The sequence below is a fragment of the Scleropages formosus genome, chromosome 4 (genome assembly GCF_900964775.1).
Source record: "Scleropages formosus chromosome 4, fSclFor1.1, whole genome shotgun sequence".
NCBI classification, from domain to species: domain Eukaryota; kingdom Metazoa; phylum Chordata; class Actinopteri; order Osteoglossiformes; family Osteoglossidae; genus Scleropages; species Scleropages formosus.
In genome coordinates, this window is record NC_041809.1 from 24,362,819 (window position 1) to 24,379,935 (window position 17,117).

General features: G+C 46.7%; 1 protein-coding gene across 11 annotated transcripts in view; it reads right to left on the reverse strand.

Moving 5' to 3' along the window:
- nbeaa (neurobeachin a) overlaps window positions 1–17,117 on the reverse strand; it is a 184,897-nt gene that overhangs the window by 117,652 nt on the left and 50,128 nt on the right. For all 11 annotated transcript variants that reach the window (XM_029251397.1, XM_029251396.1, XM_029251387.1 and 8 more), the window contains exons 2-8: window positions 11,888–12,119; window positions 10,074–10,174; window positions 9,378–9,473; window positions 8,616–8,737; window positions 5,390–5,516; window positions 833–952; window positions 102–248 (exon numbers count right to left, since the gene is read on the reverse strand). In XM_029251397.1, the coding sequence (XP_029107230.1) occupies window positions 102–248; window positions 833–952; window positions 5,390–5,516; window positions 8,616–8,737; window positions 9,378–9,473; window positions 10,074–10,174; window positions 11,888–12,119 (945 nt within the window). The remainder of the gene's footprint in view (window positions 1–101; window positions 249–832; window positions 953–5,389; window positions 5,517–8,615; window positions 8,738–9,377; window positions 9,474–10,073; window positions 10,175–11,887; window positions 12,120–17,117) is intronic.

Consider the following 17,117-nt stretch of genomic DNA (forward strand, 5'->3'; position numbering starts at 1 on the left):
AATGCAATGGTACTTAGAGGAAGAGTAGGTTCCATGTAGGACTCGGACAGTGCAAACCTACCGATCGCTTTTATCGCGCCATGGATCATCGACAAGCTTACCTTGTACCCAGGCCCCAACTGGTGGATGGCGAAGATCTGGGCAGGGTTGAGAGCTTCGCTGAACACGTAGATGGCTCCCAGCTGTCCGCAGAATACCCGGTTGGCATCTGCCGTCTCCGACGAGCCCAGAAAGCATTTGTCATAACTCTAACCCGAGAGAGAGGGAAGAAAGGATGCGTTTTCACGACTCTCTTGCAGGTAGGGAACAGAGGCAGGGGTTGCATGGGAAGAGAACACAGAGGTGCTCTGAAGTAAAAACACACACAAAAATCGGCCGATGAACAAAATTACAGAAAAGTGTGACGGTAAAACCAGCCAGTGTTACAAAAACAGAAATCATGCAAAAGGGATCCTAGAAAACCTGGCCTCAAATACGAGTAAAGAACACATGGCGCTCCAGGAAGAAGCATCTCATTTTAAAAGGGTGACATTTTAGTGCACGTGTCACATTTCAACACCTGTACCCGGTACCCATCAACACCTGACCATATGAAAATCCAAACTAAACTAATCCAAACCCTTCCGCACTGACCCTGTGTCTTCTTTCTTCTGCCTTTGAAAACCGAGACAAACCGCTACGTAAGCTTTGATTTTCGGCAACCTTCCCGAGAGACATCGGCCCCAGTACTGTAATTTGCACTTCCATTCTTTTGGCAATCGGTGCCATTCCCTTCCGATAATTTCTGAAGGGCGTAGAAAAAGGGGTGTAAAGTCGGGAGTCCTCCACTTACATCGTTGGTATTGACATGCCAGGCCATATCGCCATAGGAAACCAGCTGACCGTTGACGTAGCAGCGGATCTCACTGTTCCTCCAGCGATTGTATATGTGAACGATGCTGATCATGTACCACTGAAAGAAAGGTGAGAGAGGAGGTTGAGGCTAAGCATCTTACAGAGAAATGCCTCTACTCAACATGTGGCTGTTCAGTGCTACATCAAGTAAAGACCACAGTTTAAGGTTCAAGTCCCGGGACCTTTATTTTGCACACTTGAGAAAGCTGCTTCATTCAGGTTAAGCTGGGATAAAATCCTGCAGTGCGAAAGGTGGAAAATGTAAAAGCCATAACAACCGTTTTATGCAACAGCCCGTGCGGAAAGACTGAACAACAGGAAGTTTCATGCAATAGATTAGTGTTCATCATTAAAACAACATCGTTCCAGTAACTGAACCGATCCAAATGAACAACTCTTCTTTGTAGTACTTCCTACGGTCTCATTATCTTATCCATTAGACTGCGACAAAATCAAGGTCAGGCCTCTAAGTTTTCCATACATTTCTATTTCTCATGCTTCTCGTTTTCCTGAAGTTAACTTTAGTAAAACAGGGAAACAATGATGAACAAGCATGCATTTAAAGACAGCCTTAAGGTCTGAAGCCTATCTTGCTAAAATTAGCTTGGGAGCATTAATTATAGATCAGAAAGTGGCTGGGAGAGGAATGGGAACCCAGCAACTTTTAAAAACGCAAAGCTGTGAATGTTAAAGACAATGATAATTGTCTAAATTGCACAAAATCACAGATGAGAAGTAAACACTGAATATATTTTTTGGGTGGTGGGAGCAATATGCTGAATGGGAGTTTCTCAGTATTGTTGGAAACTTTAATTTACCCACACATCCAGGGGCACCAACAGATGAAAGCCATAAAAATGCATACGTTCAAACGGAAAACAAAATGTTGCGTCTCAACATGTTTTCCCACTTCCATCCATACCTGACAGAAGAAATGTTAAAATGCCAGAATTTATTCCTCCCCTGTATTATTGGCTATGATTCACTTAATGTCATCAGAAAACTTGGTGATCTGGTTGGAGGGGCGTGGGACACCGGAGGTGTTAATCTTTCAGTATCCATCCGGATGAAACGTGACAAGCGCTCCTGCCAGGTTCCGGAGCCGTTTTCGCATTACACACTGCCATAAGCGGGCTGGTGTTGAAGGATGTCGGGGGGGGGGGGGTGGATAACATTAACTTTAATTTTTATGCTGGATGACCCCACAGCTGTAGTCGATCCAGCAAAGTGATCATGCATTCAGGTGGGTGGGGGAGGATGGGAGGGGGGCTGTAGGGGCGATTAATGGATATTAAGAGCATTTTCAAGCTTCAGATCATGGATTTTAATGTCCCCCCCCAATTCTGGTACATACTCAAAGCCTCTCTGGCCTGTGATCCAGCCCTCAATCCCACCGAAGAGCAGACACAGCAGCCCCAGCTTTGCAGATGCAACAAATGACTAAAAACCCATCGCTGCCTCAGGCCAAGAAGGTCAGCAGGGTGTCCGCTCATGCTATGTTAAGAAAAACTCACTCGGGAAGGACTAGCTTGGGTTTTAGAATAGACACAATGCTAACTCCTCTCTTATTTGTGTGGCATCAGGATGCCCAGGAGGATGGGCATCCAGTTGGCCTTGACTCAGAGAAATGGCCATGAAAGAGATGCATTTTGAGAACCTTACCGAATCCTGGTAGGGATTCAGCAGATCTGAGGGAGTGAAGAAGCTCGATTTACCCCAACAAGACTAAAACTAAGAATCTACTGACTCCATTCCTCTACAGAGATCGTGGTCCTCTTGAGCCACCAAGCAGCAAGAGGTGGAGGAGAATAGCTCTCTTGCTGGGGTGTATCTCAGGTTCTGCAGGTGTAGGGTTGCAGGCATTTTGACCATCCTGTAGGCTGAAAGCAGAGTCGTGAACTTTGAGTGGGATGAGGGGAGATGGATACTTGATGTCTCTTTGGATGATGTACAAGTGGTCTCTATTTTATATTAACCTCAATCTTGCAGTAAGAACCTTTTCAATCTCAGCAGAGACTTAATAATTAATTTATACCATAAAGGCTTTCCTACTTAAAATCCTGCTCTGAATCAAGTCGGTGGCCACACTCAAGGTCAGGGAAGGTCCTTCCTGCTCTAACTAGCTGATGAGTTTATTTGCGCCAGACCACATGCACAGTGAATTCCCAGGCTGCTGCGAAACCCAGAGGGGTTAACTCACCCGAAACATTTCGCCTCGTGTTAAATTCATCTTTAAAGATGAATCCCAATTTGTTACGGGTTTCATTGCGCAAAAGCTGGCACAATGGTGGAGCGCATACATTATACATTTCGGCAGCATCCAGAAGGACGTTAGAGTCAAACGAAAAGGAACGGGAGGGAAAGAGAGTGTGTACTTGTAAAATAAAGGCACACTCCACTAAAAGCCTGACGCAGCACAGAGGCCCAAAGACACGCAGGTTACGGCAGTCTTCGCCAACAGCTTAAACAGGACTTGCGGAAGAAGGGAGCATAATGACCATCATTACAGAATCCAGGAACGTAACAACATCATCTTCGGAGTGAGACTCCTTCAGGAATTGTACTTCACTAAAATGTGTCCTGCCTCTGGTTTTTTTTTTTTTAAAAAAAAAAAAAAAAGAAGCGTACAATGATGATAATCCTTAAAGAACCGGTTTCGTGGGCGTCGGAGAGCGGAGGCGTTTCTTTGCATCTCGCAGCAATTCCGAGCTCGGACTGCGTTCCGCAGCGGAGCCCGCCTGTCTCCAGGATAAAACTGTTCTCCGAGTCCCCGAGAGAAAACGCCACGAGCGACCCTCCGTCCCGAGCGGCCTCGCCGCAGCGCTGAACGAACTCAAAGTGACGCGCGCCGTGGCGGCTCACTGCTGGATGGCGGATAGTGCTTCGGCTGCCACACACTTCAATTCCAGGCAAGCTGCCATTCTGTGCTAGTGGACACATGCCAAATACATACAGATATAGTTTTTTTTTTCCTTTTTTTTTGTAGAAGAAGAAATAAATAAAATGTTAACAGGCTAGTGTGGGGGGGGGGGTCTTGTTGGCGCATACAGAAATGTACTCTTCGGTTAGCACCGACACTCCTACACACTCAACGACAAGTTAATGACATTGCGAGAGTTGAGGGAACGCACAAATTAATGCCACGGTCAGCGTGCGCGCGTACACACACAGATGATACGCGACAGCAACCGCGCCGAGCATCTCTACGCTCCGAATACCTGGACGTGCGGAGGCGATGTTCTTGAACCCCCATCGCCACCAGGCCTCGTGTGACCGTGACACTTAGGGCATCTCTCGACAGCAGCGGAACTTGCGTTTGGCATCGAGGCACCGCCAGAGATAGGGTACCCGGGACCAGGCGGCCCTACAGGGGTTGGATCTGACTTTGTGATCACGCGAGCGTGTGCAGACGCAGAAACGCGCACGCGCGCCAATCACGCGCGCTCCACGCTTCCTTTCCTCGGTTCTCCCAGCGGAGCTAACGGGACACGACAGAACTGGAGCAACGACAGATGGGAGGAGAGGCGCGCAAGCGAACGGCCCCTTCAAAGCGACCGGGAAAGGAAAACGACATTATTCCCCGCGCGTACGCACCACGTTACAAGAGAGTGGGAGGCAAGTTTCGAAGAAAAACGCAAGTAATTCGCACGAATCAAAACGCAACTCAGAAACACAAATGCAATGTTACCAGACGTAAAATAAACCCAAAACTTTCCGTTATCAATACGTTATTGTGACGTTAATCAGTTTTGTAGGGGTCGTGGTCGTAAACGTATCTCCTCTTACTCGGTGCACGTGCCTACGCTACGCGGTACTCGTGCGCGACGTAAAGGCAGAGCCACGCGCTCATGTTCCCGCCTTCCCGTTCTTCTCCGCTGTCAGGGACAAAGCGATCGGCGGCCTATCCCCGCAACCTGAAACGCACGTCGCTGGGCTGTGGAAGGAAACAGGAGCACACAGAGGAAACCCACGCTAGAAGAGCAGGGTAACCGCACGGCGGGGGAAAAGCACACGTCGGCGGGTGCGTCCCCTCCGCGCCAAACCCTCCGGCGAGGAGCGGCGAACCCAGCGAAAAAAAAAAACGGCGAATAGCGAAACAAATCTCCTTCCCCCCGTGTCCTCGCTAACAGATGGTTGCCGATCACGCAACAGATGCGTTGCGTCTCCAACCACTTCGTCATCGCTCCACGGTTAGCGTAATTCAGCCATCACTCCGGTTCGCTGCAATTTCCTAAAAGCTTGTCATCTTCTCCGATACTAGATAAGTAAGAAAAATGACACGGTTAATAATCTCTCCCTTTTTTACCCTTGTAAGGTTTATTAGCGAAAACGTTCATTTTAGGTTTGGAAGAAAAAGTGATGCCATTTAATGATTTGGGCTTCAAATTTCTTTCCCCGTACCCGCCACCCCCCAACCGACTCCCTCGTAGACCCCCACCCCCTCCTTCACCCTTCACCCTGCTATATATTTAAATACTAAAGAGTGCGCTCCTACCTTCCGGGGCTGGAAGTCGTATTTCACACAGTGCTGGAAACCTTTGCCCTTGGACTTCAGAGATGTCACTATCAAACAGTTGCCGACGAAATGCGCCGAGTAGCCGACTCCTTTGCTGGTGCGGAAACTGTGGAAAGGGAGAGAAAGTCGGATTAAAAAGCACCGTGAGATTATAGGGATGAATTCCACCAGGCGCTCGACACTCCGCGCTCGGCGCATGACCTCCGCACCGTTAGGGGGCGCGTTTAGATATGGGTTAGAAAACAATCATATGTTAAATGACACAGTTGGTCTCTGACACCTCTTTATAAAATTATTAATATACATAAACATTAAAATCAATACGCGGACGCGGAGCCTTCCGCATTACCTCATGATGAAATATCAAACCATTCGTTTTACTCCTTTTTAGAATCAAATTCCTCATCGCGAGAAACAAAAAAATTTGTACGTTAAGACTGATCGAACCGCTCGGATCGATGAGACCCCCGTGGCCCCGCGGGCGAGAGCACCCGATCGGCTCGGTTTAACGTGTCGATGGCTGTCAGGATTTCCCAGTTTGTCCTTTTGCTAAGCACTAACACACAATTAGCCTGAAGGTTCTTCATATCGACAATTGCGAGCGTGCGTATCGAATCGCAGAGTATTATAAAATGTGGAGCTGCTACAGTGAAACGGAGAAATACTTTGCCATTTTTGGCGCTTCGTACCTTTTAGTCCCGTGTCTCTCTCTCCCGGCAATGACAAATTTATAAGCGGCCTCATCGTGCCACCATTACCGCGTTATAAATTTTATAACGGCAATTTAAGAATAGGAAAAAAAATGAATCCAGTGGCCACGCTGAACAAACATCTGGCGCTTCAAACTTCCCGGCACTTGTTTTTTTTTCCCTTTTCCTCAAACACCCCTGCGCTTCGTGACAGACGGGGCACTAGACGGAGCACAAGACGCAGCCCTTCTCCCTCACGCCGGAGCCCTTGCCCTGACCTCATTACATCCCCATCTCCACTGCCCCTGGAACACTCCACCCAAAATCTCCCATGTCTTCAACGCCCAGCCAGCACACAGTCGCAGGGGTCTAACCCGTTGACCCCAGGAGTTCATCCATCGCTGCTGTTCATCCCACGTGCCCGTGCGTTCCCCTCTGTCCTCCTCTCATACTTCCTTCTCCACCCAATTCCCTCAAGTCCGACACATTACCCACCCTCCCAACCTACATGATATTAGTAGCGACTTTTTTTTTTTTTTATTGCGCCTCCTCCAGCTGTTAATTCGGTCTCCTCCTCCCATCATCGCTTCTCACGCACCATCTTCACCGCCATCATTCCACACCTCTCCCCCTCCCCGTCTCACAGCGAAAACGCTCAATTTGGTGCGGATAACTGCCGTAACCGCTCCGACAGCTGCAATTTAACAAGAGTCAAAACTCCACATCGCTTGGTTAATGCCTAATCGGGGACCTGAACGAGCGGTCCAGGCGAGCCCATCATTAAGGTAACATGCACACAGGGTCTGGGGCTCATTCATGACAGTGGGAGCATGCAGCTCTGTTGACTTCCAGCCATCTCTCCCTGTCCTCCTTTTGTTCCCACCATTCCTCACTCATTCCTCATTCCCCATCCTTCTCTCCGCACCCATACCCACACTTCTACCTCTCAATTAAATGACAATTTGTTCACTGTAATTACTGACCTGCAGGGGGTATTGATCCCTGAGCTCATTACCAGCCAACAGACATTTGGGAGCTCAGACAAACCGCACGCAGTACCACCGCAGCACAGCTCTGCTTGTGCTGGTCATTTTCAGGCCCTACATGAGCAGCCTCTGGCAGACTCCATTACAAAGTGTCACAAGTCAAATCATACAGGGACTGAGCAGCACTGGCAGAAAACAAAAAGAAAAAAAAAATTTTAGTAGGAGGGTATTAGGATTCGTCTATCCTGTGTTTTATGCACCTACTCGATCGATGAACCTCGCTGCAGCAAGTGAAAGGTAAACTAGGTTTACCTGAGTCACACGTCTGCAGCTATGTCTCTTTCTCTTGATGTAATGCATAAATTGTACTTTTGCTGAGATGCACGTCGCTTTGGACAAAAGCGTCTGCTAAATTTAAAACGTGCTTTTCTTGATTTTGCAGCCCCTGACATGCAGTACATCAGTAAAGGAACTACATCAGGACCGATCTTAACCAGGTCTTTACTGCATCACTTCTGAAGTGCATCAGTAAACACCCAGCACAGGAGGTAATTTTCCCTCGCGAAGAAGTACCACTCGTGCTACCACTTAAAAATTTCACAGAGTGTTTGTAGAGCACACAGAACTGATTGCGCACAAAGGCAGAACACAAATATCAGCATTAAAAAGGTATGAAAAAGTACTGCTAAAAATATCTGCGCAACACAAACGAAACGACAGCAATGCCTGCAACTGGCAGCAGTGGCAGAAAAATACATATAATTACTCTGAAATTACAAGACGAGGAAGCATCGACGAGGTAGCGCTAGGATAAGTATTTGACAACAAGGCAAGCTAAATCCATATAATAAGGGGAAATGATCCATTTAATGGCTTGAAAAAATAATAATGAGCAATGTCAATTACCGTGGCATCCCTCTTTGTTCTCTTATTAATTCCCTTTCTGAAGATGTGAAATTACAAAAAGTGTCCTTTGTAATACTGTGGCAAGTCTAAACTGGAACCATTAAAAAGGAACTGTTAACACAAAGGTCAGCGATAACGGGGCTAACAAGCTAAAAGCGCCACCCGTGATGAGGAGAACAGCAGGACTCCTGCGGCTGGATTTGCCGGGGAAACATCTGCTTATTTTGTAGTGAATTTTGAAAGCACTTCGTGATTTATTTTTCATGTCAAAATTAAAGTACAGCTACATCCCGAGTTAGCAGAAACCCAGCCTCGCTCCTACCCTCCCTCTAATGTAAACGCTGTGGTTCACCATAACACTTGCGAACCCTACGGTAGGTCACTGTAGAGCAGGACTAGAGTCAAGAGTTTTTCACCAGGAATCCGGGCAGGATTCAGCTGCATGTGTTCTGTTGGTTTGACTTCTCTGAGATCAGGGCAGGACTGATTCATGGTGTTTATCTGAGACCTTGAGAAAGCAGTGTACATTTACTCCAAGCTAAGGAATGCAAAACATTCAGGCTATGGCTACGAAGGGTCTCGAGGTGCATCCAAGGAGCCTAGAGCCCACAGAGACAAACTCACCAGTAAAGGTAAGGTTTGTCCTTGTCCACATTGATGTTATTCAAGGGGTCCATGCGGAACCAGGTGTTGAGAGTGAAACCGTTCTGATAAGGCCACTTTGCAATGGGAGGTAATGCAATGGCCTATGGGGGGAAAAAGAGGGTAGGACACAGGAAAACATCACAACCAATCACGTAATGTAGGGAGAAACCGACTCAATACTATTAGGACGGATGCATTTGATAAACAGGTCTTTAATCACATTAAGATACACTGAAAATAGCCAAAGTCAACTTTATTGTCACTTCCACAACATGTTTAGAACATACATCGGCGTGAAACAGGATTTCTCCTGGACCACGGTGTGACACAGAGTACAACGTATACAACATATACTATTACTACTACAGTACATTTCGCAATAACTAACTAAAAACACTATGGAATAAAGTGCAGTGGTGTGGTCAGTCCAACAAATGGAAATTTTAAGCAAGATTCCAAGCAATTCTAAGATGCAGTGTAGTTTAGCAATTCAATGAAGAATTTAGACATAAATCAGTGATCTATTTATAATCCCAAGGGAGCTTAGCCTATAGTTCAAAGGCTATTCTCAAAAAGAGAATGATGAAACATCACCGTTCACAAGTGAGGTGGAAATTTAACTGGAAATTATTTCCAAGTTTTAGAACAAAGAATCAATATTCATGTGTCCTTTTTCCCTAAACAAGGCTCTTTACTATTACACTGCACATAGAGAGGATATGAAAAGGAGACCGGACTCACTGCTGCACTGCGTCCTGGGAAGTTGAAGAAGGTGTCAGGACCATGTCTATGGGGCATCTGATTCAGCACTGAAAGTAACTTAATGGCATGTCTTGGCTGAGCAAGGGGAGGAGCAGAAAGAGAAACAGAGAAGGATGAAGCCATTACTCAAATGAATGCAAGAGGGAAATAAAGGGTATGTCTTCAGTGCTGCAGCTGCTGCGGAGCTTTCAATCTCCTCCACCGACACCCACCGGCACGGCACCCCCTCCAATCGGTCGATGCCCAGGCCACGCAAAAGCGATCGCTTCTTCACAAGCACTTTGGGAATTGGCAATTACAATCTGCCAGTGGCCAGCCCCATAGAACAACTGTAAAGGCTAAGGTCAGAGTAAGTGCTGTTAAGATGAATTTGACACAAAAACCACTCAAGTGGTTTTCTTGGTAACGGAAGGCACGGAAGTGGTTTACCACAGCTTTCTTCCACACGTATCTTTGAGCTGCAATTACAGAGAGAACATGAAAACTTCAAACCCTTGAGTCAAATTCGATCCTATGGCCCAACACGCAGCTCAGGAGCTGCGGAGGCACCAGCATTATCCATTGTGCCACCGTGACACTTACCCAAGCGTAGTGTTGACTTGCACAGTAACTCGACCTTTCGTCTTTAATTCTTTAGGCCCCTCGGCACGACAAACCCTAACCCTGCCAGCTCACCCAAATGCCATTTTCTCCCCGTAGCATGCTGAAGAGCAGCTTGAGCTCCTTCACTGTGATGCTGTAGCTGGCTAGAACTCCCAGCATGTCCACCAGCAGGTCTGTAACATGGAGCCAAAGAGAGCGAAAGAGAGAGGAGGAGACAGATCAATTTAAAACATCGCATTCACAGTTCACTGTCACAGCCTTTCTTTTTATGTTGTTTACTGCAAAGAGCAATCATCACTTAGGAATCTAATTTTTTTTTTTTTTTTTTTTTTTTAAAGAAAAGAAAAGCTTCACGGATTGTGTCGATTACAGGACACCGTTCCGTACAAAGATTCTTTTTAGTACCCTAGTCAGCAGGCCACATGGATCATAGCCGCGGTCTTCCTGAGATACAGATGCCCAACATTCCGGCACTGGCACGCCCACTTCGTTTCCCATGAACATCCACAAAATCGCATTTCCCTCCACAGCACCGGACGTCTGTCCTGTCTAAATGGCAGGCGTGTCGGTTTGCTGAAAGCAGTCTTGGGAAGAACTAAAATGCACATTTGTTTTGGTCTGCCAAAGTCAACAAAACACTTCACGTTAAAAAAAAAAAAAAAAAAAAAAAATCTTTATGCTTTCAGAAGAAATAGGCTTTTCTCTGCTCCGTGAAATAAATGAATAACTTGAGGCAGGTCCTAGGACCACGGAGACAGATTTACGTGCGGCTTTTGAAGTCTGGCGTTCAACTCAAAAGGCAGAGAACTCAGTGACGCTTCAGTAGTCTAAACATGACCGATGTGCGCCAGGATGGAAAGTGCTTGTTAATTTTTTTTGCCAAGAATAATGAACGAGATCAAACTAATAGAGGCTGAAAATTTTTGTGAATGAAAGAAAATCTCACCCTAAAATTACTCGATTCCCTTTCATTAAGGACAACACTTTTAAATAAAATCTGACAAAACTGATTACTAACACACTGAAGTATAGCAACATACATATTAATAAAACTAATAACATTGATACAGCAGACATCTCTGCAATGGCAACTTTTGAAACCCCTTTTTGACGCTTCAGCAAGAAGACCCTTCAGCACGCTACAGAGTACACCTGGGGATTTGAGGTGTCATCTATAAATTACCGCAAACTGAAGGCAGTTATTCTTTACATATAATGGGGGTGAAATTCTAATATACCCTTTAAGTGATATTTTATAGTTCCATTACAAAAATCACTGTAACTAATAGGATTTTTCCTGGCAGGGTTTTTTCTCTCAGAACTCAGTATTATTTTCTGACCCCATAATGTCTCATGGGCAACTGACATTGTGCTAATCCATTTTGAAGACTTGGAGCATGGAATAATGGGTGTGGGTATGCAAATAAATGAGTGAGGTGTGCTGGTGTCCTGGGGAACAATGGTGAATCTCCCTGGGCTCCAGCTCAGCTTATTGGTGTTCTGAGCCTTGCCACTTGAGCCGCTCGTTTGACTGAACCTGGGTCAGATCCACTGCAGGATTCGGTGAAATCCATGCCAGTCCAAAGACTGACCCCGTCTAAACATACGGCACCTGGCACTTAGCGGCAAGCGTAAAGATCAAGCTACGGGCAATCAATGGCAGGAAAATGAAACATCTGCAAAAACAGAGGCATCTTCGACAACATCTGTAAGGTCAGAGTCAACGTTGTTCTTGATGGCATGACAATGAGCGATCAAGGTTCAGTTTCACTGACAGAATGCCATTTCTGCCAGATGAGGCGTATTCATGGGAGGGAAAACAAAAAGTCAGCTCATCTCTAATACCGTCAGCTTTTAATGATCATGCAAGCGGCGGATGTTTGTACCTGCAATCATGTCATCAACAGAGCTCATCTTCTGCAGCACCTGCTGGATGAGGCCCACTTCGGTGCTGGTCTGTAGGTTGCGCACACTCTTGCGCAGGATAGCTGTGAACATGCTCCACATCTCAGCCTGGCAGGGCAGGTCGCAGTGCTCCAGCAGCTCCACCATGCAGCCAATACTTTCTGCATCCTGGATGATGAAGTTGGTCTCCAGGTCGAACTCGCCGCCCACCAGCTGCATACGCAGAGCGGAGAGAGAGAGGTAAGAGGAAAAAAGGGATGGACGTGCATAGGGGAAGCATGAGGAGAGAGAAAAGGAGGAGGGAAGGAAATGAAGACGGGCAGAGCGAGTAAAACAAAGAAGGTGAAGAGAGCAACAGCATGAGGAAAATGGAGCAAAGAGGAGAAAGACCTGCAGTTCTCTACACATTAAGACCTGACAGCAGTTTGTCAGTGTGGCTTAGAGACAGATAGACATATTCACCTCCAGCAGGTCCCTGCATCCTCAACCCGGTCATAAAGCCAAAGGAGCACAGGGCACATGAGTCAAACTGGCCAGCGCTTTCACCACATGACCAACAGACTGGCAGAAAAAAGCTCTCTACTGTTCCCTTTCCATTTGCTCACATCGACATCACAGCGACAATTAGTGAAAAGCACCGTAGGACATACTCCTACTCTGTGTGCGTACTTCCCACGTCTCCAGGACAAAGACTGATTTCAACCCGGTTGCGCCGATGCAAACGCGGCCCACCACATCTCCACCACGTTACGTAACTTATGCGTTCAGGATCTTGTGCAAATCTTTATGGATCCTCCGTCAAGCCAGCACATCAAGCTTATGTAAAGATTTAAGTAAACCTTAATACGAGCTTTAGCTTGTTTATAGGGGTGAGCAGGAAACACCCACATGGAGTGGATTCTGTAACGGCTGAGAGCGCTATGGCAACGGCTCTCCTCCCCATCCGGCGCTTCCGAGCACCGCGTCATCCAGGAGATGGGATGCGAGGAAGATGCCAGCTTGGAACTGTCACACGGCGGTTACAACTGGGACCTCATTTTAACACATGCAAATATACTTGGGTGAACCCTCCGTATGAAACATCTAGAGGGTCGTATCATGACCCACTTTAAAAACCGATTCTCACGGCTTCAGAAAAATCAAAGGAACTTGCAGAATTGGGATCCGCCGGTGCCGTTACAAAAATCATTGATGCAGCGTGATATTTATTTTAAATACATTCTCCAGCATTACTGTGGTTTCCTAAATGAGGGCGATAGAGCCCTACAAATGAAAACCACCCCGATGTACAAATCCCTTGTGTACTGAACACTTAAAACATTTAAATTCCATCCATCCATCATCAATAACTGCTTGTCCAGTGAGGGTCACTGTGGTCCAGAGATGCCAGTCCATTGCAAAGCAGTTGTTTTTAACTTTCATGCGCAATAAATTTGATATTATGTATGGCTACAGACCAACAATCATACCAAACATATATTATCTTACTCGTTAACTGCTGAATTTATCTGACCATTTAAAAAAGGGACTAAAACTCAAAACTGGGCAGCACGGTGTGCATGTTATGTTTAATGATTAACGATTATTTTACTAAGGGAAAAGACTATAAGCAGCTACTCGTGTAATGTTTACTGCTTCATATGCTGGTATGTGACAGACTGACTGCACTCAAGAATCATCTTTAACATTTAAAATGTTTACTGAGGCCTGTAGATCCCTAGATGTAACTCTCGGCGTGGGTATACCATGGGGTGAATTTGCTGAATGTTAAAAAAAATCCTAACCATACAATTTCTAATGGTTTGGAAATGGCCTTATAACTCTTACCAGATTGATGAGCGGCAACAATTGCTTCTCTCAGATCACTGCTGTTCATTTATCCTTTTACAGAGGTGGTCACATTTCCTGATGATCAACAAAACAAGTGCATTTGAGCAGAAGCACCTGACTGACCTTCCTACCTTCTTGGCTCCTATGGAAGCAGTAAGCGTGTTAATTTTTCCCACATGGTTTCTGCATTTTGACTTTTTAATAGTGAAATCTGTAATGTGTTGTCTTATCTGAGGCTGAATTTCTCTGATTAAAGAAATTGTTGAGGACCTCATGACTGATATTTATGCCAATATGTAAAACCACTGAACTGAAAAAGGGTGTACTCCCCCCCGACTGTACCATATACAGTATATGGTTCATTTTCCACGTGAGTCTTCTGTTCAGAGGAAAAAAGGCAAAGTCTACCACTTACAATTGATCTTTTAAGTACAAAAATTGTTAGCTGAAATCAGGGCAAACGGAAAAGTTCGTTCTCCCTGTATTGACTTCCTGCCTCATGCAGAGAATCCCAATTACAGCCAGGACCGCATCTACAGCAGGGGTCAAACACTTCTAGTCCTTTCATTTTGGGGCTATACACTGCTGGAAATGGTCTGCAGTTAACACTGCATGTGATCAGTATACTTTTTTTTTTTGTAAAAACCAGCGATCCTATCTCCTGTTGTAGTACCCTTGAGCAAGGTACTGACCCCAAACTGCTCCAGTGAGAATTACCCAGCTGGACAAATGGCTAAATCAGTGCAAGTCACTTAAAGATGCAAGATGCATAAGTGTTGGCCAGCTGCTTGTGAAACCAAAGGATCCATGTTCCTTGGGTTTCATGTTGCCCAAGTACCTTGAGTAAGGAACTTATCCTGAATTGATACGGGGGGGGGGCGGGCGCAACCTTTCTGTTGTTGTAATGCACTTTTTTGTATTGTTCTCAGAAACGTATGTTGTTTCAGAGAAAAGCATCTGCTAAATGAATAAATGTAAATGTTCCTCGTGGATACATGTCCTATAGGCGTTTATTCTGACAAACACCGTTTCACCAGTCTGTTCATCTCCGCAAATAGTACAGCTGTATAAACCCAGAGAACATTAGTTGCGTTCCTAATTTGGGAATTGTTTGCAGCTATGCAGGAGACACGTATCCATGGGGACCATGTCTGAGAAGCTCAGGTATAAACAGCGAGTACCAGCTGTGTCACTGTACCCCGTGTTACCCTACTAGTCAGAAGACAGGTTTATGCCCCTGTGGAATAAATCACAGCTAAAGGCCAAAAGGCAAGGCTGCTGCGTGTCCTGTAGTTTGCCCTGGTTTCCCCCACACAGCAAACCATACAATGCGCCAAAGGGGGAGCTGAAGGTTCTCACTAAGGTGCTCCCCAACAGCACCACAGGGCCATCTGACTGGTACACCGTGGGGCTAGTCTGAACCACAGCCCACGGGGAACCTCAGTTCACACCTGCACCGGAGCGCATCGCAGTCTTTTACTCCGCACTGCCGGCCTGACACTTCGCACGTAGGGGACTAAGAAAGCCAATGAGAATGTCGCCATTATTTACCGAATGGCAGCGACAGCTTGGCCACCTGTACCTCATCTTGTCCAGAATCGTACTCAGGATGGAGGTCAAAGTATAAGGCCTGGAAGCTGTAACTCCATCACTACATGCGTTGAGCAGTACATTTACATTCATTCACTTAGCAGACGCTTTTATCCAAAGCGACTTCCAATGGATACTATGTAGTGTTACCAGCCCACACACCTTATTCACCAAGGTGACTTACACTGCTAGATACACTACTTATAATGTGTCACTCATCCATACATCAGTGGAAAACACTCTCTCTGTCACTTACACACTAGGGGGGAACCTGACCAGCATGTCTTTGGACTGCGGGAGGAAACCAGAGCACCCGGAGGAAACCCACGCAAACACAGGGAGGACATGCTAACTCCACACAGACCGAGCGGGGATCGAACCCAAGTCCCGTCACACCACCCGAGCGCTGCGGGAGCACGTGCAAAGGGCACAGTGGAAACTCCAGCTGACCGATCGCCAGGCTTTCTGTGCGGGACAGGGTATTGACAGCGATGCTGCCGTCACAACCCCAACCCTACGGCCTCTCTTTGCCCTCTCCTGCCCAGTCACACGTAATTGAAGTGCGCATTAAAATCCCACTTGTGTAAATAAAAACATTCACCTTAATACATTTGCTGTAATTAAAAATCTCTATTTCCACTGGCTTAATATTCTACAGAATATCATTCCTCTTTTGTCCTCCTCCCTCTCCCCCCCCCCAGACATGAGCTGATGAAGAGCCATCCGTGACCTTCTGTGTCCTTCACAGGTGATTGATTTCAGATTAGAGCAGCGGTCCACTTGTCACGCAGCCGACATCAACAGAGGGATGTGCGCTCACATCGCGTCCCAACACTCGAGCAATCCGACGTGCGCCTCAAGTCCGGAAACTGTTTTGGGTGCGATAGTACTCCACATTCACGCGCGTCACCAGCGGTACGTCTACTTTGACTGAGAGACAAATCTACACACGTTTTTTTTTTTTTTTCAGAGGTGAATCGAGGATCTCGTTCTGCACCAGTCTTTCATCAGAAGCTGACTGGTTAAAAATAGAAAATAAATAGAAAGCTGCGCTTTTCCAGAGGCCCGTTCATCTTCGGAGAAGTGCTTTCGTTTCCGCGAGGGCCTGCGGCTGAGAGGGGCGGCTGGGGGCTTTGTTTTGGTACAAAGGCCCAAAGAAAAACACTTGAAGAGACACCTCTCCTTGTCAATTAGAGCAGCTCATGCTGAAAAGGGCAGCGGATGCCTGGAGCGGCGTGCGATGCGGTGTCCGCAGGAGCCACGCCTTCACTCGGGCTGGCGCACGGCAACGGCACGCACGCACCGTGTCCGGGCGTACCGGCCTCAACGTGCGTGCCGCTTCCCGGCTTCCTCTCCGCACTGGGTTCAGTGAGTCACGGAGGCACAGTTACACAACGGGACGTACAATTGGAGACTTCCGATGGTTGTTTCACAGCGCCTGGGTGGTGCGAGAGAACATTGGTTTGATCCCCACGCAGTCTGTGTGAAGCTTGGATGGCATCCCGTGTCTGTGTGGGTTTCCTCTGGGTGCTCTGGTTTCCTCCCACAGTCCAAAGACATGCTGGTCAGGTTCCCCCGATAGTGTGTGTGAGAGAGAGAGAGAGAGAGAGAGAGAGAGAGAGAGCGAGAGAGAGAGAGAGAGTGTCCCACTGATGTATGGATGAGTGACCCATTGTAAGTAGTGTATCTAGCAGTGTAAGTCTTTGGGTGCTCTGGTTTCCTCCCACACTCCAAAGACATGCTGTTCAGGTTCACCCATAGTGTGTGAGTGACACAGAGTGTGTTCCAGTG